Source organism: Cylas formicarius, unplaced genomic scaffold, assembly GCF_029955315.1.
Source record: "Cylas formicarius isolate icCylForm1 unplaced genomic scaffold, icCylForm1.1 PGA_scaffold_7__23_contigs__length_41026272, whole genome shotgun sequence".
Lineage (NCBI taxonomy): Eukaryota > Metazoa > Arthropoda > Insecta > Coleoptera > Brentidae > Cylas > Cylas formicarius.
Window position 1 is genome coordinate 15,772,294 of NW_026844352.1, and position 25,383 is coordinate 15,797,676.

Here is a 25,383-nt window from a genome sequence, read left to right on the forward strand (position 1 = left end):
CAAAATCGACTTACATGTCAAGGACTAGGCTTTTGAGATTTATTTAATGTTTAAACCTCATTGCGATATATTCGCTACTAACTCAGATATAGTTTTTTAAATTTTCGGCTCTTTTGAAAATTGCCCATAACTTTTATATTTATGAACATTGTGGATTCGGATAAAAACATTATTGGGGCAATTTTTAAGGCAAATGCTGTGGCGTACACAGATTTTTCTACAGTTTTCCATTTTCTCATAAATTAATACAACTTTTTTTTTTCAGTTTTGAAAAGCACTCTTAAAAAGTGTTTTGGTTATCGGACTTGAATCATTATCAAAATTAATAAGAATGTTTAGACACTCAGTGAGGTGTCCTCTTCTTTAAAAATATGATGAAAATTAGTTATCAAAATTTAAAAAAAAACAGAAGTTTTATTTTCCAATGAAAGTGGTTCAAAATCTTGGCAACATGAGTTGGTAGAGAGTGTCAAGAGGAGAGGGGATATGGATTGAAGTTTATTTTTTTCTTCCACATTACCGGTTTATTGCAATAGAATTAATAAGAACTGAAATAAAATATTACGTAAAAAATTATAAACGTAATAAGCCTTCTATCTAATATTTAATTTTTATAAAAATATATTTCTAAATTGTGCCCGAATCGGTGTGATGAAATAAAGATATTTTTTTTACCACTAAATCGTTTTTTCCTCTTCTTTTGCTTTGCTTTTTAGTTGTACATTGCACGGGCCTAACTGATAACTGTTACTGAGCAATTTCTACATATCGTATGAAATAATTAATATAAGGCAATTGTAGGTTAAGAAAGTATAACTTCAACTTCGCTTGAAATCTATTTACAAAAAAGTCATCATCATTGTAATCGTAGTTTTATCTCGGGTTGTACTGACTTGTTTAACCTCGTAAAAGAAGCCTGTAGAAGATGACTGCCCTTACATAGGTCTTACCAAATTTTTTGATAACTCAAGTTATTGCAGATACTTATTAAGCTTTTCTGTCATTCTTTCTGTAACTGAAATCACCAGATTGCAGTATATCCCGCAGTCAGGAATTCAGGACACTTTGATTTGATTTGAACAATTTCATTAAACAACCTAACCATTACGGGATGCGTAGTACATAAACGCTTTAACCAGAAATTTTGAAGTCGGTCCAAGCCGGCTTCTAATTTGATAATTTTTTAATACATTGACTTACACCCTCCTTTGTGAAAGGTGTCTCTTTCATCAATGGTATATATCTAGTGTTTTCTTCTAGTGACGGTAACCACACTGAATATAGATAAATGCTGGTTCAAACTGGTTCAGACCAGATTCCCCTCCAGTATTCTCCAAACTTTTGAGGAACAATTTTTTCCTTCGGCTGTTGGTTTGGTTTTAGCTCTAAATTGCAGTAGAATTGTCTTAGTTTTGGTTAGTGTTAGTTCTGTATTTCGGCATTACAGTGCTACCTCAATGATCTAATTACTGAAGCAAAACAACTTTTGTATTAAGAACTAAAACATTTAATACAAAAACCTAAAATATAGTACAACATAAAAAATATTAGAAACAAAAGCATTGAACTGCACATAATTTTGTGAAATAATTTATAATTTTTGTTTGGTTGATTCTATCTTCCGATTCATCATCATCAATTTTCTTTCAACAGATATGTGTGCATTTTTGAAAGCTCTCGGATTTTTTGCCGTTCCTATCACTAACAACTTCTAGAAAGGTAATGCGTTCTTTGCTTATATTACGACCTGAGAACGAACTGGCTTTTGTCTCAGGCAGCATTTTCCAATACAGAGCGGATGCATTATACCGGGTGATGTATTGCCGAACGGAGTATAGGTAAATTTTTAGGTGGTCAAATATTTATAATAACATATAAATTTTAATACGCCAATACTCAGTTATTGTATTAAATGTGATAGCAAAATTGCAAAAGGTCAATACGAATATTTTCCATGGCGCTATTTTCAAAAGTTGGATAATGCATATCAAATAAAGGTTGGTTTCATAGCAAACTAAATGTGTAGGTATATTACTATGTTTTTCTTAGGATCAAACTCATACTCGGTTATGAACTTTATTTAAAGGACGATTTAAGCAACAAGGAAGCTTCAAGGAACAACTATAAATTTAACCATCAAGTCCTTTATTAAAAATAATTAGTTATTATAATAAAAATACTGCTGCAAAATATTGCTAAAAAGAAACATTATTTATAAAGTCAATGTTCAAACAACCCTCCATTAAACGTTAATCACTATTCTAAGCGATCATAAAATTCATTTCGAATATTGCTTAGTTGATATTGTGAAATTCTGTTACATTCTAAGGAAAGAGCTTTTTGTAATTAGTTGCAAATTTAACATTTTTATGACCCCATGTGACCTCACAGCGAGAAATCAGGTGATCTGGGTGGCCAAAGGATTCGGCACCTTAGGCCAATAATATTCCCGTTAAAAGTGTTTCTCAAATACTCCCTAACCATACGGGAATTATTGGCGGGACAACCATCCATCTGGTACCAGATCTCCCGATCTTCGCGAACTTCTTCTAGTGTGCGTTCAATTGATATATATTATTATTTGCTTTTTCCATCATTTCAGAACAAAATGTTACTCTTTTTTATTCATCACCTTGGCGCTTTTGTGCTCTTGGTGCTTTTCGTATTTATAGGAAAAATATTTGTGTCTTTTTAATAGTAATAATACGTTTAATTGTTGAAATTAAAGGTATAGTTTTAGCAGGGAAATAAACTGAAAACATTTCAGACACTGCTCTAAGGCTGTTTTCTGCATAACACCACTTAATTATGGTTACTTTTTCTTCAATTGAATAACAATTGAATAATACATATTAATTAGCTTTAATTAAAACACGTTTAATAATGTATAATAATCACAAACAAAAATATTGTTACTGTCACGAATTTTCGTGTTGTCATTGTCAAAATAAAATAAGAATTTTCTAATTTTACCATAATATTCATTTCAATAACTGAATATTGGCGTACTAAAATTTATTTAAACTCTGCACAAGAGTTAATCATACAAAAAGTTATATTACAATTTTGTTACAAAATGTACAAAATGTACAACATTTACATGGGATTTCCATTCCGTTCGGCAACGCTTTACTCTGCATATCTGTGTAGGTTTCCGGATTCTTTTATCTTATTTGCGAATGCATTGAGGCGACGGGACTTTGAGGTTATTGGACCATTTTTCACCACACACTTTTAAAGCACTTAGACCATGTGTTTTTCTGAAATTAGAAATGCAGCCTCTTCTGGCCCTAAAATTATCATTTCCGTAGGCTACAGTATTAAAATTAGGAAATCGGGGACATTCCTTGATCGTTGCTTACAGAACCAGGCATACAAACAAGTACTGATTTGGCAACACTTTTCCAGTTTCACCACGAACTAGTCTTTCTAATATATCGGATTTATGTGTCACTGTTAAGTGTAATATGTTTTCTTCTAGAAGGCATTTTAATATGTACAACTAAACAGTTATGCATTGATTCTTCACTTACAAGTAAGTCAAAGGCTCATACTGCGGTCAAATTTAGGAAGTTAGGGGAATTCCCGAGCAGTTTCAATTAGTATTCCAATAGACGTTTAAAAACGCATATCCGGTTTATCAAGCACTATGAAATTAGGATTATAAAGTATACAACGCGCAATTGAAAGAAGTTCCTGACTGGATTCAAGGTTATGTAGCTCGTTTTCTATCTCCCTTCTGATAGTAACTATTTCAACTTCCGTGAGGTATTTTGCTTTCCTATCTGTAATCGTCATGTTTGAGTATTTCTTTGAAAATTACGTCAGAGGGTCATTCCTACATTCCTTCATTTCTCAAGTCCAATGAATTCTGCTTGATGTTTCGTTTCTTATTATTATTATACAAAAATTTAAAGTGGTTTGTTATAACATAGTTAAGTGAAATATTACGCCAAATTTAGTAACTTTGGCGTCAATTGGTGTTTTATTGCATCTAGCAGCTTATGGTATTCAAAAATGTCAGATAATTTATCTGAGCTGTCAATCCGATAGTTTTGCTGTAAAACTCGTCGGAAATTGAAATTATAAACAACAATATTCAATAGAATTTATCGGCATTGTTTATTTACTCGTTCTCAAATAAAAGAAAACAAATTTGATCGAGAAATGAATTTTTTTCATAAACGCGTCGGTCGTTCCCGAAGGAAGTTTTCATCGCGTCGTCTCGTAGTCCGATAAAACGCAGCTGTCACGCGCGTAATGGCACGGATTGACAACGTGTAAGACACAACGTAACACTTTTCCGGGAACGTTTGTACGGCAATCGATTCCGTATTAAACAAATAAGCGAATAATAAAAAGAACCGGAAATACTTTTCCGAAATTTAATGCCGGTTGTTGAAAGGGCAACGAGATACGATATTAGGAAAACCGATGGTCCTAGAAATTTGAAAGAAAAAATGCTGGAAATTATTTTCGAGTTTCTGAAATCCCCTAATTTATGATTTAGGATGGCGAATGATGTTTAATGGTATTATGTTAAAGTCTAGGTGTCATTAGGTTTTGACATGCTTAGTCGTTTTTAAATATTTAGTATTACGACTTATTTTCCCACTAAAATAAATTACCTAATCACATATTTAATTGGTAAAATAATAATATTATTAATAATAAAAACGTTTATAATCATTGAGATTGACACCAACTTTGTTAAATGTTTATTGCATCAAACATTTCTTATTTAAACGCATTCAGTTCCATTCAATCATTAATAAAACTGGTTAATAATTTTTTTTAGTTTTGGTTAGTTGACTTATAAAGGCAAGAATATCAAAATGTAGTAATATTAACTTACACGTTACAAACCATAAAGCATAATCATAACACCAGGCACAAAGTAGTAACAGGATACCTTTCCCAAACCAACACCTCACTAGGACAAAGATTCCTTTTGTACTTACGCCCAAATATCCACAGTGAGCTACCGATTGAAATCAAAAATATAAATTCTTTAACTTTGTTTAAATCTAAACTAAACAAATGGCTGACAAATCAAGACAGATCGATAATTCATTCACTGCTAATGAAAAAATATGGTTAACTTAAAAAGTACGACAAAAAAAATAAATTTTCGAATGTGTCAAACTATCCCCAACAATGATAAAAACATTTAACCAAGAAAACATATCCAGAACTTGACTAAACTGTACCTGATCATGACAAACCAATGGCTAATAAATTTAATACAATTACATTCCAAAACAAGCTTGTTATTACAATATAATTTTATCACTTCTTCGCTAGCTTATTAAACTACGTCTTCTGTTTCACTTTCATTTTAGTTTTCATTCAATTTGTTACCGTTCGATTACCCTTTTGACTTTTCCAATTTGTATTGATTTTTCCATATTTCATTTCATGGATAATTAAGGTAGGTATTCGTTATCTTGCATTCACACTTTTTACTTTCCATAATTATATAAGACTTATATGTTTAATTCTCACCGACAAGAAGTATTTCTTTGGTGTTATTTTAGTCTATTTATCAAATAATCGTAATTATTTTACTCCCACTTCTACTAAATAGTCTTTTGTTTTATTTATTTTTTTAACGTTTATTTTTTTTTGGTTATATATTTACGGGAATTTGTATGAATAATGTTATATTGTAGTCGCAATATTGTGACTGATATTGATTGATAAATAAACTTATTATTAGTATTATTATTATTATTATTAATAACTGCTGGGTAATTTTGTGCGAACCATGCTCATTGAGGGTTGAAAAAGTAGAAGAAAAAAGCAAAATTTTATTTTATTTTTTATTTTATTTATTTTATTTTTATTTAACCGGACATTAATTACTACCCCAAAAGTGGCTTTTTTGCCAAAAATGTTTTCCACAACATGAGCATTAAACATAGCTGTATTTCCATAAGTCCATAAATAATATAAAATTATTTTAGTATAATTAATTATTTCATAATAATAATATTGTAATAGGCGTGGCGTAGCAATTTGTTTTTAAGTGTGTATTTTAATTTTGTTTGACTAGCTATCTCCTTAAGTTCGATAGGCAATTTATTATAAATTGTTAAGGTCAAAACAGCATTTGTATGTTAAGATACGGTCTTAAATTGTATTGAAAATTTGAGTTTTGAGAGCATATAAAGATTAGAGTTACTTTTTACATAAGTGGCACAATTTAGTGTGTACATACTAGGAAGTGTCAATAAAGAGTGTTGTAGAAATAGGTCTCGACATGAAAAATTCCACGGATAAACAGCATGGTCCGTAAAATGCGTTTCTGCATCCTGAAGTTCTTTTAATCATATTCTGGGTAAGGATAAAGATAATAGGATGCGGTTTTCATTAGTTTGCTGTGCCGTTGACCATTTAATAACGTAAAAATCATTTAAATTTATTCTTTATCTAAAAATGATTTTTGTTGCGATTATGTCAGAAAACGGTAAATGTTGACAAGGTAAGTAATTTCGATAGCGCCGCACTTCAAGTTTATTAAAAATTCCTAGCGATCCTTTGGAGATATAGACATTTGTTTAAGAAAATGTTTAAACATCTCCACCACTTTTCTTGTAAAGATAGAGTAAACACTATTTACTAAAAAATTAGAAATTTTTATAGAAACCGGGTATTAAAATTCAACACAACCATTACGGGATCCGATGCCCATTTCAGAAACTGGTAAATGATTCCCAACATTTTTTCTTGGGAGATGTACTAAGAAATTTTTTTAATACCGTACCTCGATGTTCGTCGACGGCGAAACTTACCGTTCGAATATCCAGCCAGTAAGTCCCTAAGTTGATTAGTGGGGCCGGACACCTCGACCGCGGACACCCTGACGGAAAATCTAGCACCAGTCTTCTGTTTTTGTTCGTTTATACCCTTAAATAACCAGGAGATTGCGCACGGGATCACCCCCAGCGTATTGGCACTGTCTGGCGTTCCTAACATAGTATACGATTTACCTGAAACATAAATACAAAAATTAAATTTAAATACGTTGAAATATATACAAGGTAGTACACTATGCCGAAAAAAAGTTGGTCAGAATAACAACATTAGTTCAGTAAAAATTACTTAGCTGGTAGTGAAATTTTTCTAGTTCTTTAATTTAAATGTCTCATTTATTTTATTTTATTTACTTATATTTAAAATCACATAGTACTTTTACATTGTTTATTGCATAAATCCAAACGAACTTTGTAAAATAATGTAAGTTTGAATGGTGCACTTAAAGTTATTATAAGGTGTATATTTTAACCAAAATAAGGAACAATGGTTTTTGTTTTATTTGCGAAATATCCTTCATAACTTTAGAAAGTTAGAATAAACACCTATATTTGCATCGCAATTTCGTTGGATTTCTATTTAAATGTTTATTTTTTAATTGTAATCTAAATTTTCGGTCATTTAAAGCTCATATACAATGATATCGTAGTTAAAAATACGGCACGACGGTTTTAATAGTGCTATTTGTACAGAGATTTTCTGTAACCTTTGAAGAAATTATAAACATCTGGCTCCAGTAAGATTTTAATCCAAGAAATAAGGTCCAATAATTTTGTTATTCAAAAGCCCTGCCAAACATTTATTTTTTGTCGATGTGTATGATTTTCTCTCATCGATCGGAGATCATTTGTATTCCAATAAGTACAATTTCGTTTATTTACGGGACCATTTCAGCAAAACGTGTTTAAAACTAACCAAACAGTAGCCGATAAAGAAAAACATGCATTTAAGTTGCACATTTCCATTATAGTTTCATAAAACGGTAGTCTGTAGTAATGTAACTTTGTATTGATGATACATTTCTTCTTTTAATACACGCAAAGCCGTTCGTTGGCCAATATCATTATTTAAAGCTACTTCAGATGATGCACGATACAGGGTCACTGGAAAATACAGTACAAAGCAAAGTGTCTTCCTAAGAAAGAAGCTGTAACTATAAGCGATACAATGGCAGAAGTTAAACTACAAAGCCTTTTAAATCACACATATTACACACTAATTATTGTTCCAAAAAATTTTATTACAGAAATGATAGCACTAAGAAATATTGAGAATAATTTTTTTTTTAATCTGACAACTTAGCAAGGCGAACGTGTTGTTTTGTTGTTGGATAAAAGTGCGAATTTTACCAACGATTTTCAGTTACATATATAAACAGTACTAGTGTTATCGGCAACTTATACTTTGGCATTTGAAACGACCTCCAAAAAATGGTTCTACAGCTAGCGGTATGGTTCGGCGTTGCCAAATTCAACATGTTTTACAAGTTTCGTATATTTTTACAACTTGCGGAGGTCATATATGTCGGAGGTCGTAAGAAAAAAATAAATAAAAATATAATAAAAATAATAAAATTTGAATCAAATCTCGGGCTGGGGCTGGTTCTGATGGCGAGCGAGGCGACATAGGGTTAGGGTTAGTTCGTTCACTTTTGAAAATGCCAAAGTGGGTTCCAACTCTTTACGTTACACCGATAAATAATGTGAGTCAAAAATAAACACTCAAAACACCCAAAACGAAATATAGGAAAATATCGACCACTTAAATCTAAGGGTGCCGACATATATTTTTGTTTGGTCTCGAATGAAGAGAGCAAGGTCTGTTCCAAAACTGTTAGCAAATGATGTTTAAAACTTTTTTGCGGTGGCTGCAAATGCACTTTTAACCCTAAATATGGTAAAGTTTTCGTGGTTGACGCCAGGCTTATGACGTCTAAAAAAGTCCTGGAGCTGCTCTGACTGTGAAGCAGAGGTGAACAGGGCGTCAGTTTCCGGAAGACGCTCGATACTACTGTTGGAACCGGTGAATGAGGTTGTTGAATTGAAAATAATCATCCGTGATTTCCAGGAAGAGATAAGCAAAGTTAAAAAATCAGTTAAGTTTATTAGTGAGAAATTTGACGAGGAGAAGAAAAAAATAAATAAGAACTAAAAGCTCAGATTTTCACGAAATTATATATTATGACATGACAATTGTTTCGACAACACCGTGCCTTTATCACACCACCACACCACCACATTTGATAAAGGCACGGTTTTGTCGAAACAATTGTCATGTCATAATAAATAATTTCGTGAAAATCTGAGCTTTTAGTTCTTATTTATTTTGATAAATAGATTTTCATCAAGTAAAAGCCACCTCAGTTCAATGAGAGGAAAAAATCAAAGACCTTGAGTGACGTGGTTACACAAGTATCAAATGATAATAAAATACTTAAGGGAGAAGTTAGAACGTTTAAAAACATATTACAAAGAAAGTATGAAAATTAAGAATAATATATCCGTAACAGGCTTATTAACTAAGGACGATATCAAGGAAGAACCCATTAACAAAACCACCAACCTATTGTACTACTTGCATACACCGCTTAGATCAAGTGATCTTGAGAATGTTAAAATGGTTCCTACAAGTTCTGGTCCCAAGAGACCGTGACGTATGCTTAAAGTAAAAGTTGCAGAGTTTGAGTATATGATTTTAAGGAACTAACCAAACCAAACTAAACCAGCTCTTTAAATACAAATATGAGTGGCAGCGGGAGGGGAGAATATTAGTTCGTAAAGATGATGAAGGCAACCTAATAACCATAAAGAATGAAGAACAGCTGTATTATTAATTTAGTATATAGTATAATGGTTTTGCAATGGCGTGTCAAAAGAAAGCTTTTTTTAATCACTTAAAGCTTGGTCACATCGACGTTAGCTCCTTTTTGAAAAGTTTGGATGAAGTAAAGATTTTATTAAACCAGTTAGAGCTTGACATTTTGGGAGTTTTCGAGTCCTGGCTGTCTGCGAGTATTGGTGATTTCGAGGTTCAATTTAAAGGGTTTTGCTTAGAGTAGATAGGTGTTCTTGGGGCGGTGTGTATATATACGGTCTAATATGAAGTCTCAGAAGTTCGTTGAGGATTCCTCCAATAATTTTCAAGAGCAGTGGCAATTGTTAACATTAGGTAAGATTAAATTAGGCTTAGAAACTTTTCATCGCCCATCTCGCTTCAATGTTTAAATGCTCACATTGGGATCTTCGAATACCTTCTTCGCATATCTTGTCGTTTGAATATAAAATAGTTGCAGTGACGAGAAGAAAAAAATAATTAGTGCAAACCAGGAAAAAATCAGTCATAGAAAAGTGACGAAATGTAAAAGAAGATACTCCATAACCAGGAGGCGGGAATATTTACCATGGCAATACATCTAGAACACTTTTTAGAGATCCCAACGCTTTGTTAATATTCTAAGTGCTCTTTCTGTTGGACATTAAGTGGAAACAGCAGTCTTCTGAGAGTATAATCAATCAATCAATAAAATCAATGATATTGCCTATAAGGTGATTATGTGAAGATACACTTGAAGCTCGTCGGAAAGAGTAAAGGTATATTAGGCAAAATACAAGAAAAACTTCACGGAGAGACACAAATGAAGATCTTTTATATTTCATGTTCATTTCTTCTGATGCTGTGATTTCTAGTTTAAGAAAACTTCCACTTGCAAACAGTTTGACTAATGAAGTTCTTTCTTTAGTCAAACAATCATCTGTTCCGGTCACGAGCTCTGCAGTTTACGCTTACGGAGAATAGCGACAGTGATTCGGATTATTTTAATGTTCAATTATTTCTGAAATTATGTTTAATAAAAAAAAATCTTGGGTTTATAAATTTACATACATTTCCCAATAGTTTCAGTTTGTGGCATTTAAAACATGGCTCCCAAATTTTCACCCATTTCTATTCTGTATAAGTCAATTGTTTTACTTCTATAGGTCCTTTTGTACCTTTTGAATATTCTACCAAAATATGATATATTTCCTATATTTGAATTTTAAATGTGTAACTGTAATGAATTGCCCACTTTGCAAAATGTTGGTCGTTATACATTTTCTTGTAATACTCTTCTTATACATTTTTTTAATGTTAATGTGTATAATATTTTATTATATACAAAAGTTGTAATTTGTTATCTGATTGTTTTCTGATGAAACGTACGCCGTACTGGGTTTCCTTCCATACGTTTTTAAATTGTAGCTGTAGAAAATGTGAAAATTTGATGGAGGATCCGCCCCCATCGCCCTCAACATAATCGAAGACATTAAACCAATCGAATTTCCCTTTAAATCAAATGGCAATTTCCTCCCCGTTCCCTTTCGACTCGATTTTCTAAAATGTTTTTCCGAACGTTGCCTTTTTTTTCGACGGTCCCTGACTCCTTATAATATACGGCAGGCAAACAAAAGCCATTTTATAAATAATGCTGAATAATGCGACACGACACTTCTGTTCGGATCATCTCGAGAATGAGCGGTGTGCATCTTTTAGGGGGGGGGGGCACGGTTTGCATGGAAATAGGTTATTACGTGCATTGTTGGGTTTAGAAATAGGATAAGTTTTGGGCCAGGGTAGGAGTGCGTCCCCGAGATTTATTTGGCATCGGGGTTAAGGTTTTCATTAAAACATAGTCTCATAACGCCCTTCATTATAGTTAAGCAAGTTTGTTTACTTGGATGACAAGTGGGACTTGTATACGAAAATTATACTTCACCCTTGAATTCGCTACATTGTAGTTTCATAACTTTTGGGCCGAATATTGTCGGAGAAAAAATATGTACCGGGTGTCCCAGTAACTTTGAAAAAAAAAGCTGTTAAAATGCTGGAAATTATTTTTGGAATGGCCACCAGAGAGCTGCTATCTGCTGAATTTTAAAACTCGGTTTCTATATAAAAATTCCAATATTAATCTTACATAAAGTGAGTGCTCAGCGAAAAAAACCTTGTAAAAATAAATAAGACGCTATATGATTTTATAATACAGGTTGTTTTTTAATTGAATGTCTATAATTAGGGGCGCGATTTTTTGGTCTATTCTGACAACAAAACTTCATGTGAACACATAAATCCTAAACGTGTTAACTTTTGAGTTAAATAAATAAAATAAATTTAATATCTGTAATACCATTTGAGATGTTTTAATGAAATTTAGCACACATGTACTATGTATCAAGAGGCATTATTCAGTGTACCACAATTTTTTTAAATACACCAGTCGCGGGCGTACGGAATTTCACCGGTCTATGTTGGCTCTTAAAATAAAAATTATTATTTACTTTTTTCAATCCGATGTACGGTTTTAGCTTTAAATATAAAAACCTTTTTTTTTGCATGCTCATAACAATATCGTTAATATGAAGAGAATTATTATGATTATTATTTGTTAATTAACTAATTGTCCATATGTTTTATCAAAATACTTCAAAAAATCGAAGTACCATTACGAAGTATGTGTATTTTTGAAATCTTTATAATTATGCCTTAATATTGTAGTAGGCTATGTCTGTAAGAATTATCAATTTTATTGTCACGGCGGTTTTAATTTTTTTTTTTTAATTCAGTTTTTCGTGTCTTTATTAATTTCGTATTTAAAAAAAAACGAGCATTGCAATTTTAAAAAAGAATGGTTGAGTTTACTAATGAGGAGTTGGCAGATATGCATTTAATGCGAGACAGGCGAACATTTTCAAATATGCATAGAAGATAGGCAAAGAATCATTTAAACGAGGCCCATCGGACACGAGTGGAGCGAGTAATTAATATTCGACCGAATACATTCATTGACATGACGGTCAGAATTCACAAATGTCAAAATTCAAACCCTGCGGTAAAATGTCCGAAAACAACCGATTGCTAACAAACCCGTGCGGTAAAATCCCGGAATTGTCCGAAGTGGCTCGGATCCGTAGGAAACGTAACTCACGTGGTAAAATGACGCTCCCCCCCTTGATCTGTGTATAATTTTGCATTTTACAGAAGGCAGAAGGAAAACTATTTAAGTCACTTGTATATTAAACACTTGCGCCGCTGCGTTCCGCTCGTGCCAAATAAACTTGCTACTCAAATGCTGTTTGCACCTTTGGTACATAATCTACTATTTCTAAATTAAAACGGGTTATTAGGTTTGGTCGACTAACCCAAACTAATTGTTAAAAAGTAATCAATTCAATTAATTATGGAATTAAGTAAAAAAATGTGCATTGAAGTAATCAGCATTTTTCTTCATTTCTAACTCATCTATTTGTTCTAGGCAGTGAAATTCAACAAGTCAAGTGTTGCATAGCGACATGAAAGATCCGCAGCATTTGGTCAGATAAGCACAAAATTTGATTTCATGCCAATCTTGTTATTAAAAACGAATTATTTTGTAAATACTTTTTACGTCAATAATTAGTAATCAATATTTAATAAAATTAGTGATCAAGTTGATGACCAGACTTTAGTTTTATATTAAGTGATTATATTGGAAAAAAGGTAAGAATGTCAAAAATGTCAGCTACCGCGTAAATTGTTGCTCATCTATCTCATCGTAAAAAAGTAATAAGAATAAATAACAAGAATTAATTTTGATTTTAAATATCATTTGGAATTCTAAATAATAAGTTAACGTTATATTTAACAAATTTGGGATAATTAAAGATTAACAATCGGTAAAGTGGACATTTTTTCCAAAATCCAACTTTTTTTTTGTGCGTAGAGGTTTTTTATTCATATTAATAAGTTAGGATAAAAATATTGCGATGCGTTATTCACGGGGTTGTTGGGAGGTTGTTTTCCTATTCAATAATATAAAGAAAGTCATATCGTTGCAATTATTCTTTCTTTAGATCTTTTTTTGCGATATTGTCAGAAAACGCTATCTGGTGCCGAGGCAAGCAATCGTAATCGTGTCGCTTCTAGCACCACTTTCCTTGCAGACAGAGCAAACATCACTAAACAAAAAAGATTTGAATCAGCTTTAAAATTTACGCAGAGACAAAGTTTTAAAGTTCACGATAACGGAAACTCGAAAATAATTTCCAGCATTTTTTTATTGACCGATTTATCTTTTTGTAAAAAAAAATGAGTTCGCTGCTTTATTGTTTTTAAATGGCCAGTCTCCTGTAATTCAATTACCTAATTAATAAAACTAAAGAACCTATCAATCGTTCGCGAAATCTTATAAAAGTACCTAAATATATTATAAAAAATGATTCATCTTTCCCTATATTACATGTTTAGAATATATTTTATTTCCTTTGTGTAAACTCACTATGTAGCGTAGTAATTGATTTTAGAGCGTTTCTTATAAAAGCTGTTATTATATTTAATTATTTGCCTTTCGAGTTTTTCTTAGCGTGTGACATCTTTAAGCAAACATCATAATTTAAAAAATATAGCGCCTTTTTCTACATGGAAAAGTTTGTTACTCGGTTATAAGTTTATTATAATACTCTTTACATTTCATAATAGCTGCAGAGTATTTATAAGGTGCTTTAAGATTTATAACGGGTTTTGCTATACAAGGATCAAAGTTGTCAACGCTGTAAAACATTTTTAAAATACCTAAATTAACTAACACCAAAGGTTTCATACCTAAAGCAACCAATGTTTTGAATTAATATAAAATTTAAAATGTGGATTTCTTACAAATCTTGTGGGTTTTGTTATAAAACTACAGAAACTGTTTCTTATAACCTCTTCTACAAATATAATTTTAAATATAATAAACACTTAAGCTGCGGAAAATTTTAGTTTGGCTGTATTGCCACAGTATTAGGTGAGTGCAGATTTCGCTCCACTTCAGCATCATAACCCAAAGCTACGCTAGTGTGGTGGCTATTAACTACACCCCTCCATGCAAAGAAGTAGATACCAGACATATTTTATCTCAAATCTCGAAATGATGAGAAACAATTTGCAACGTTTGACCTACCAGAGCAAAATTCAAAATTTCAGACGGGAGTTTTTCTTAAAACCCGAGAACCAGATATCCCGCTCACCATTTACGATTTTAAATTTTACAGGTTCAGCAGAATGTTTGGGAGCCCCGGAGACAATCTGAAAATATCCTTAATCCCCCAAAGTAGAGATCCTTCTTTATAGGCGCGGCAGTTATTCTAAATAGGGATTACGGGTCTTATCGCCTCTGAAAAATGACTAAACCCGAAATATAGACGAATTAGGACCGGTAAAGGGCGGTGCAAAATGTGACTGCCGAAGAAAGCGCAAAACCAGAATGTACGTTTCAGAAAAAGTGGTTGATTTTTTTACTGCTGTGATCAACGTACGGAGTGACTCATAATATATTGCCAATCTGTAAATTGGAGATTCAATGTCACAGTTGTCAATTTGAGGTTATTATGACATGACAATTACGTTTTTGACTCTAGTTTCAACGTATTATTTAGATGAACAGACGATGAAAATCTGAAAGAATGAATTTTTCTTAGAAAAGTTATTCTTGTTTAGGTGGGTTTTTCATTTATTTGCATTTAAAAAGTATTTCACAATAACAATTTTAGAAATAGTAATGAAAAACTATAATAATAAAAAAAAACTGAATGTTTTTTAGTGTTAAATAAAAATCTCTCTTATTTCTAAAGGTATATGTGGTTCCTTCTACTTTCTCTTGCAAAGAATAAACTTCAGCGTGTAACAAATCCTTCAAGTACGCCCAAATTGAGAAGACCAGAAATTTTAAATCTGAACTCCTTGGTGACCGAACAAATATATTTTTACGGCCTAATCTACGCAAACTGGTCATGTTAATATGGGCTCACTGCAATGCCAAAGACGGCGTCCCATTATGCATCACCAATATATTTTCTCATATGGCGGGCGGTGCATCTTCTAGCACTACGTACATATAAATGGTACTGAAGGATCAATGAAAAAATTGGAAATAAGAATATAATAAATTTTAATGCATTTTAAAAAGTATTCAGGTTTTCTTTTATTCTTATTAGCAAAAACTGTTATTACCAAATATTGTTTTTTTATTGCTCCCCGTACCCTTTTATCTTGTTAGTATCTATAAAAAAATAAGAACATTTTAAACGCAAATAATTGAAAAATCAGAGTTTTTTTTGTCTAATTGTCATGGCAAAACAATTGAAAACTATTTTTACACTAAAAAAACTTGAGTTATGTTGAGCTAAATCACAATATTTTGGTATCTAATACCTCCAATAGTAAATTGCTGTCTAGAAGTGAAGTGAAGTCAGGCCTGAGACCTAGTATTAGTTTGGTATGGTAGTGTAGTATATTAGTGTATAATAGTATAGTATTGTAGTATCTAGTATTATTTGGAAGCGAATCATTGACAATGGAGAAAATCGAGCAAAAGATGCATAATCTTTAAAGTAAAAAATAATGTCGTTGATAGAAGGGAAAGAAGAAAGGTGAGATGAAGGACATTAATGAACTAGGGATTAACAACTAGAGAAGAAAAGCGGAGGTCAGAAAAGAATGGGGAGAAAAAGTCAAACAAGCCATGGGCCTTCTAGGCCTGCAGAGTTATTAACCATCATTTCATTTTATGGATCATCCTACATAAACTTACATATACAAAATACTTGTTCTACACTGCTACAAACTCGATGACTAGTTTTCGAAAATACCTTAATTTGTTGAATAGCTTGAATTTTCTGAAAAAAAAGTTCCGTTTAAATCGCTACATATATATTTTATTAGATTATTAGAAGTTTGTTTGTTTGTTTGTTGTACTAATATGGAATATGGAAAAATTTCAGCTAAATGGAGTGATGAGTGTCCCAAACTTCGGAAACTGACTTCCTTACCTATAACGTAAGCTTACCTAAACCGGCGTGTCCGAAACAAAATAAACAACCGTCTGTGCCGTTGATGACGGCGTGGATGACGTCAGTGAGAGCGCTTGAACACACCTCCGTCTGGAATGAAAACAAATTACTTTAAAACTCACATTGCCGCTAGTATTTTCTAATTTAACTCAAAAGTGCTCAGGTTGCGTTAAACATCTATTAACATCAGACGGCGTCACTACGACGATGAGCCGCACTTTTACTTCCTGTTGCACAATTAGCTCACCGAAAATGCCACCGAGAAGGAAAGGGTCGACTGAAGTTGTCTGTACTAATGTTAATATTATATTAAGGGACACGCACAGTATATTACATTGCCACAAAGTATTAGTCCTATAGCAATGTATAAAGGAAACTCGAAAATTTCCTTTTTCCTCCGTTGGAGATGAATAGATTGATGGTATTAACCGAAAAATGTACCACTACACTGCATCACTCTTTTTGTAATTCGATGCTCTCTACCGCAAGTTTCAAAGTAAATTATAATGGGTGTGGTAAAATGTAATCCTTTATGTTTGCAGTATGTGGTTGCTGTAACATAAGTATGGATTTGTGTAATCAATGTAAAGTATGACGGTATAGGACGATAAAATTTCGTACTAAAAATGCCCTCCACTGTGGCACTGTTCATCCATCTTTATCTAGCTTGCTTTGTCAGATCATCCGCCCATCTCATTTGAGGTCTTCTTCTATTTCTTTTATTTTCTCCATTTTATAATTATACTTGGCAAAATGTTAAAAAGGAGGCTTAAGTTGACGTTTTTGTTATTGTTGGTGTTTACTTTTATACAAGGTGTCTTTCTTCGGATGAACATCTTTCCTTCAGGTACAAAACAAATATTGACATATTAATAATTAGGTGCTATATTTGACAATAGAACATATTAATTGTTTTTTTCAAAGTCATGTAAGTGAACGGAAAATGTTCATCCGAACGTTTATACTTATCAAAAAAGGCACTGTTGTCAGCAATACTGAAACCTAACAACTTAACGTAAAGTTTGTTTCCTTTTTTTCTCAAGACTTTTTCAACTAAATATAACCCAGAATGTTTTACTTTCTGTATTTCACGATCATAAAAACAACCTGAAATATTTTCACCTTTGTCATCATGTGGCAAATAAGTTGTTGGATTTGTAAGCTTGACTTTCTTTATAGTAAAAATTTCATTCGACCAGTTTGGAGTATAGCCTTTATCAAAAATACCTCGGTACTTACTTATTCTGACAATGTCTCCAATTTTAAATTTAGTAATATTACTTCCAATTTTCACTTTGTGTAAATATTTTTGAGAAGAGATTTTTCGTTGCTTTTGATGGTTTTGATGGTTTCATTTTTATAATTCTGTGATAAGATGTATTATGGTGGTTCGTAATATTAGATAAAATATTTTTTCAACTCCCGTCTATAAAATACCTAATTACGCACTGATCTAGCGTGCGCGAAGCGTGGCTTTACCACGTCAGTTTCGTTTCCCATGAATCCAAGCCACTTCCGTTTCGTTTGTGAGTGCTGGTGAGTTCTAATATAATACCATAATTGTCCAAATGTGGGGTTGTATAAGAAACTGGCACATCTTTAAATAATATTTCATAAATTTCTGGCGTTCCTTTAAATTGTTGATCAAGTATTATAATGTCAGTTCCAACAAAATGAACTTCTTGATTTTCAATGAAAAATTTTTCTTCTCCACTGTTATGTCTTATACCAGTTCTGTGACCAAATTTATTATGGACGTCGTGCAGCATGGCGTCAATATATCGTCTAGGTAATTTATCAAAATTATCTAAATAGTCTTTATTGAATTTTACAGCTATATCGAGATTTTTTTCAAAATCCATGTTATTTGCTCTTGTAATTTCATCAGAAACGTGTTGAGCAAGGACATCAGATTTTGGATACATCGGTGTACCGAAGGCATTATTAGGATCAGACTTAAGTGTCCTCGGTGAAACAATGTCCCTTTTGCGAATTTTAAAAGATTAACATCAATAAATTTAAATGACTCATCTTTGAGGTTTTAACTTAGCAACTTTTTTTGAAATTCGATACCCACATTTTTCGTCGTTCGTAATGAAATGCTGTTGATGTCCAATTGCAAAAATAGAAATTTCTTTGGAACCAAATCATCTAGAGGCCAAAGAAACTTAATGTTTGGTAATTGGGGAAAAGATACTTTCGTTAACACGTTCATTATGTTTAAGTATCTCCAATTTACGCCTTAACTCTTTTCGTTTTTGTGATAAGTTTTTTGGTTAATTCTATAGAATTCGATGGGTGCGTTGGGTTTATCTTAGAGTACTGAACTGAAGTAAACAAAATACACAATAAAGGAAGATACATACATACATACATACATTTTTATATATATTCCTTCGCAAGCTACCAATTAGATGAGCCTTAACAAAAAAGTTGAATATATATGTCAATATATTTTCTATATCTTCCTTCATTGACTTCACTCCCTTTATCTATTCTTAAAAAGTCGTACTTGCTCTGTCAACACAAAGGACATATTTCTTTTAATTTATCGAATGTTAAATCGGAATTAATAAACATTTCAAATTCAAATCACCTTGTTTAAATAAAATTATCAAATAAACATTGTGCAGAATTAAATGTAAATAAAATCAATCTATATTTCTACGCCTACGTATAAAAAATATTCTTTTATAATATTCTGCTTATCACATGCTATAACATTAACAATGAATATTAAGGTGGGACTTGCTTTATCGGGTGAAGGAAATTGGTTTTCCAAACTGGCAAAAACCATAATAATGGATACATTTGATTGATAATGGAAGCGTTTCCAAATATTGATATTTAGCTTGAAATAAAGATCTTGAAAATATAGGCACATATTCAAATCTCAAACCATTAGGATGTTCAATTAAATTTATTATGACGTTTGCTTCCCCACCTTTTTAAAACTTGCGTTGTTGGAAACTGATAAAGTAATTGTTTGCGCTACCATACGAATTCTGATTTGCAACTAAATGATTTTATGGATAACCCCACACCGGGCTTAGAACTAACAAAAATATAAAATGCCCGTCAAACGAATACAATCTCGTAATCGTAAAACTGAACTGAGGTGGCTTTTACTTGATGAAAATCCATTTATCAAAATAAATTAGAACTAAAAGTTCAGATTTTCACATGACATGACAATTGTTTCGATAAAACCGGGGCTTTACCATATTTGACACGGTGTTGTCGAAACAATTGTCATGTCAAAATATATAATTTCGTGAAAATCTGAACTTTTAGTTCTTATATATTGTAATGGTAAAACGTACATCCCAAATTCTCATCACGGTAAAGGGTTAGCTAATTCTCCCGGATACGACTACTGTAGACCTGGAACGAAATTAGAGAAAGAACTTAAAAGACCAAAACAAAGATTTAAAAGATACACATGAGGCTGACAATAACTTACTGCAAAAAGCGAAAGTGAGTTTACATTCTTCAGACGTATCTCTGTGTGAAAAAGCTGCAACTCTAGGTCTGGCAGTCACTATAAAAACTAAAATCCATGATGCAATATAAAGACTGTTATGAAAGCAGCAAAATCGCTAAAGGCTAAAAGAGTTAAACCTGTTCATGTAATACCGATACCTAAGGCAGGAGGTTTTCTGCCATTGATTCCGATATTTGCTGCACTTGGAGCCTTAGGATGGCTAGGTGGGGGAGCAGCAGCAATAGCAAAAGCGGTCAATTCAGCGAAAGAAGCAAAAGATCAATTGAAGGAAGTTCAATGCCATAATGCATTCTTAGAAGCAATAGCGTTAGGCAAGGAATGAAAAGGAATATATTTGAAACTATACAAATGCGCTTTAGGTCTTTTTTTAGGACCAATAAGGTTACCTAAATGTGCCTTGACAAACTTGGATCTATATAAGCATGTAAAACTTTTAAAAATAAAAAAATTTAGAGAAATGTTTATGAGAGGTTCAGTACCACAGTTGGTGCCTGAGAACGAATGTGGAGTTGTAAATTTAGATAATGAATAAGGTACAGGTACTCATTGGGTAGCACAGTTTTGGAGATTTAAGACCGCCCGAAAAAATTGTAATTTTTTTTCAAAGTAGCGGATTTTGTACAACTAGAAATATCATCAATTCAATTATATAATTTTTTATGTTTTTATAATAAGTATTCTTGGTGGATACAGTCAGTTAGTTACCCTTGTGTTGCTATGTTCGTAAGGAACATGTTAAGCACATTTATCTTAAGAGGTATATGCTCACATTTCTGACTTTACGACAAAAATTTCGAAAGCAAATGCATTTTCTGTAGAATGTAATATTGTAGTAAACTCATATAGAAATGGTAAACTAGTACATGTCATTCACCTATTGTACCTCCTGGTTTTCGAACAGTTGAAATACTAAGCAACGTTGTATATCTACCAATTAACACACAAATAAATTGATAAAATAGTACTTAAGAAGGAAATCTGGTTAATTTTAGAGGAAAAGTCGCAACGGCAAGACTGCATTTGAAAAAATTAGACTAATGGGAATAATATTTTTAAAAAGGAAAGTGTTTAATGTTCAGTATATAAATAGAGTGAAACAAACTAATAAAACCTGTCCATTTCCTGTAACAACTTGATTAACACCAAAAAACTAACCAAAAGATAAAGAGTTTCTTCAGTCTTTGGGATTTACAGATTTAGTATAAAATAAGTAATAAATTTTTGAATGTTAATGAAAAAGCCATATTTGGCAATTCCATTATCTATGCCGAAAAACGTACCCATCAACCGTACCCTTTACTTCGTACAACAATAACGATGAAGCTAATCTGTACGTTGGAGAAGAACCAGTACAATCTCCAGATGTTGGATTTGCAAATAACGGAATTATGCAATTATGGAAGCTGGAAGTCATTGATCGTTTAAGAAATCCTGGTTTGTCGAGTGTCATGAAGCTTGCCAACTTACAACGTAAAAACAAAGTAAACCGCTTCAAAATGCTGGTTATTTTCCTAAAATTCCAACTGTTATAGATAAAATTTCCGGTTTATTTAACGTAATTATACCTTTAAAAATGGTTCTAGAACTTTTTGAAAATTTTAGGAAAATTATATTAAATCTTAGGCCAACGTTTATTAATGGAAAATCAGTTTTTTTATATATATACGCAACTCGTGCTACGCTTTTATCAATATAATTAATTATCATTATTTTTTTTTCAAGAAAATGAGACAAAATAATAAAAAATGTCAAGAGAACAAAAAGTCTTATTTTTTTGAGTAGTTTCCGAATATGTAAAAAAAAGTTCAAAGAAAAATGTAGATATCTCAAAAACGCTATGTCAGATCAAATTTTGATCTATGTGAAAAAAGATGGGCCTTACCAAGTCTCATCGAGTGAGGGTGGTTCGAAATAATTCGGGGTTGTTGACTTTCTAAATTTGAAGTAGTTTGACCAAAAATGAAATTAGTTTATTATTCGAAATCTACGTTTAATTTACTTAAGTTTGATATGCGGCAAGATATGGTCCTAGTAAATTAAGATATTTTGAGCTGATCGGTTGACAAAAAAGTCATTTCCGCCTGAAACTGAATATATCTAGTATATAAGATACCTACTGCGGCTAGGGTAGTCTAGTCTCGGGTCTAGATCGCGTAAACGGGAGAAAAAAAAAAGCTAACCAAATATAACCAGGACTAACCCAATTAATCTTAATTAACAAAGACTAACCAAAGCTAACCCCGACTAACAAAAAGCAACCAAAATAAATCAGGACTAACCAAAACTAACCAAAATTAATCAAGACTAACCAAAACTAAGGTAATATTAGATTTCGGTTTCTAATTTCACTTTCGGGGTCAAATTACAAAACGGTATCATATTTAAATATATGGTTTCAAGTTACCTTTTTTTGGGTCAATTTTCAGCATCCGGTGTCTAGTTTCGGTGTTAAATTTCATTTTCGGTGTCACATCACATTCTATGTGTCATATTAAAATTACGGTTTTGTTTTCGCGTCAAATTCCAACTTCGGGTGCAAAGATACATTTTTTTTGTGTTTTTTTTTGTTTCATTCAAATAAACTCATGACTAATATAGCGTTTGTCAACCTTGTTGCATGATATACTACTTTACTCAGTCTTTAATGGTAATTGTCACATTTCCGTTATATGTTTCTCACTAGAAATTTTACTTTTGCTGACGTAATTTCCTCTACGGGAAGTGTACGATTTCTTCCTGAGACAGTTTATCTACTATTGTATGTGTGTGTTTTAATTTTTGCTGATCTTTTAGTTTGCATTATGTTAAATACGCTCCCGGTCAGAATTTTTCATTCAGTTCAAACAGTTAATGTTATAGAAAACGTTATTATTCAGGTAAGCTCCATTAATTATTTTTCAATTTTTGCTAGTTTTTTTTTGTTTTATTTCATTAGATATATTTATTTTTTTCTAGCCCGCAAGAGTGGGGAAACTTTCCTCCGCTTTCGTTGTGGAGCTGGAGATGCCGTTACTTTTCCTCATCCAGTCGTCCATGCAGCCATGCAGTATGTTGTTGGAGGACCTGGAGTTTGCACAAACTTCTCAAAAAAACTCCATCGGATGAGCCGATGGAGTTTTTTGAGTTGGTCACTCCAACGGCAAGCTCTGCGCCACCACCGTCCATCAGCGTAACACTACTGCCTGAGCATCCGACGCTGCCACCACCACCGCCACCACCAACATCGACCGAAACCTCGCTGTCCGGCCCATCGAAGCCTCTTCGCACAGGCAAGAACTTTCAAAATTTACTTGCCACGAAGAAAAACTAAGCTAGGGTAGCGAGTTTAGCTGTTTGAATGATGCTACTACGGATGCTGCAGACAGACAGACGAAGATGAGTTCGACCTGAGCGGTGGAAGGCCTAGGGCTGAAGGGATACTAAAAGCGTTCAAAGACAATTATGTCAAGTTGCTGGATAAGGAAAAAAAAAGCAAAAACTTATAGCGTGAAGTGGATCAAATAGACTGTAAAATAGTGCGATTGACGAAAAGACGTGAGTGTACAGTTAAGTTAAGTAGAATGATTGAAAAAGAGTGTAGGTTATTATAGAGAGTAGGTATAGAGTGTAGGTAAGTATTTTGCCTATTTGGTAGTGTGAAGTTCTATCTTCTTGTCCATCATCGAATGTATGTACAATGTGTATGTACTGGGTCTAACAGATAAAAGAAAATGATCTTTTATTTTGCAGTTGCGACCCTGAATGAAACAATTTACCGTTTTCTGTTGAGGCGCGATTTTGTCTTTATAGCGATGATGAAGAGCGTATAGGCGCCCTGACCAGCGATACGCTTAATACAACATTATCCAAACTGTCAGCCACTGCGGAAGCTCTGCTATGGTATGGGGTGGCATTAATTTGGATGCTGGCAACGGACTTATTTCGAATTCAGGAAAGGAAAGATGCATAACAGATATTTTAGAGCTTCAAGCAATGCTATTTGACCCATTTATTCGACAGAAAGAAATGTTTTTTTTTAAACTTCCACAGGCTACTGTAATACTTTTTACAAAACTTCTGGATTCCTCGTGCGTCGGTTCTTGCTGAGTCGAACTTGCTGACGTTTCGCCAATCATCCTGTTGGTTCTTCAGAGCTTGACTGAAACTGGCTCGTATTTTACTCTATACCTGCTTATATATTGTTTGAGGGAGTGGGATTAAATAAGGGGCATAAACAACGGCTCGGATGACTGATTCCTATATTGATAGATAGATTGATTGATATAGATTTCTATAGACTCTCAGATTTTTCGTTGGTAGAAGAAGTGATTGCATCTAACATCGGTGTGTTTGGCAACACCTGATGAGTTTATTTGTCTTAGTCGTAAGGCTCTTTCGTATTCGTTGATCCTAGTTGACATTTTTCGTCCGGTCTCTCCAATGTATTCTTTGCCGCATATGCATAGAATGCTGGAAGCTCCTGGCATCTCAAATGGAACTTTGTCTTTGACGGACCGAAGATGTTGAGAGATTTTTAGACAAGTGGTAAATCTGGTTTTGACGTTATACTTCTTTAGAACTTTTGCTATGTGGATAGTGACATTTTGAATGTAAGGAAGCACCACAGTGGCAAGTATAGGATTGCTTTCGGCCTCATTGTTATTGAAAAGTTGAGGTGAAGTGTATTTTTTGATTGAACGCTTAATATCTTTAATGTGGAAGTTATTAGAGAGAAGAGCAGAGGTAAGGTGTTTTAATTCTGGGTTCAGTGACTCGGGCTGAGATAGTTTTACGGCTCTATAAACAAGAGAGTTGATAACCGATGAGATTTGGGCCGGATGGTTATGTGGCTATGCATTAAGGTATCGGTCTGTGTGCGTAGGTTTTCAGTAAACACAATGACCCAATGTTAGGTCTGATTTTCTATCGACAAGGATATCTAAGAATGGAATAACCTTCCATTTACCATTAGTTTCCAACTCAATGGTAAAATGTATGTTAGGGTGTATAGAGTTTAAATGTCTAACAAAATCTACTAGGGTTTGTTGACCATGAGGCCAAATATCTATGCATCTATGGATCGCAACCTTAAATCTGTTATTAAGGTTTCTCCTCTATCAGACTTCGTGTAAATTTACCTGCAGGAAGTGGAAGCACTTTAGCTTGGTCATAAGGAAATTCGGATATGAACTCCAGGGAGCACTTATAACTCAACACGTTAGAAGCCTTGTAGCCTCCACC

General features: G+C 33.0%; 2 protein-coding genes across 3 annotated transcripts in view; one reads left to right on the forward strand and one right to left on the reverse strand.

The window, feature by feature from the left end:
* Nucleotides 1-16,657, forward strand: part of LOC132705357 (monocarboxylate transporter 13-like) — a 51,987-nt gene extending 35,330 nt beyond the window's left edge. Inside the window, exon 8 of one of the 2 annotated variants that reach the window (XM_060675901.1) lies at nucleotides 16,590-16,657. In XM_060675901.1, coding sequence (XP_060531884.1) covers nucleotides 16,590-16,648 — 59 coding nt within the window. In that variant the 3' untranslated portion in view covers nucleotides 16,649-16,657. Of the gene's footprint in view, nucleotides 1-13,105; nucleotides 13,192-16,589 lie in introns of those variants that run through there. The other variant, XM_060675902.1, reaches the window with a different exon arrangement.
* The window catches only part of LOC132705356 (kinesin-like protein CG14535), a 577,250-nt gene that overhangs the window by 29,876 nt on the left and 521,991 nt on the right, over nucleotides 1-25,383 (reverse strand). Inside the window, 2 exon segments of the mRNA XM_060675896.1 lie at nucleotides 6,795-6,992; nucleotides 16,655-16,748. Coding sequence (XP_060531879.1) covers nucleotides 6,795-6,992; nucleotides 16,655-16,748 — 292 coding nt within the window.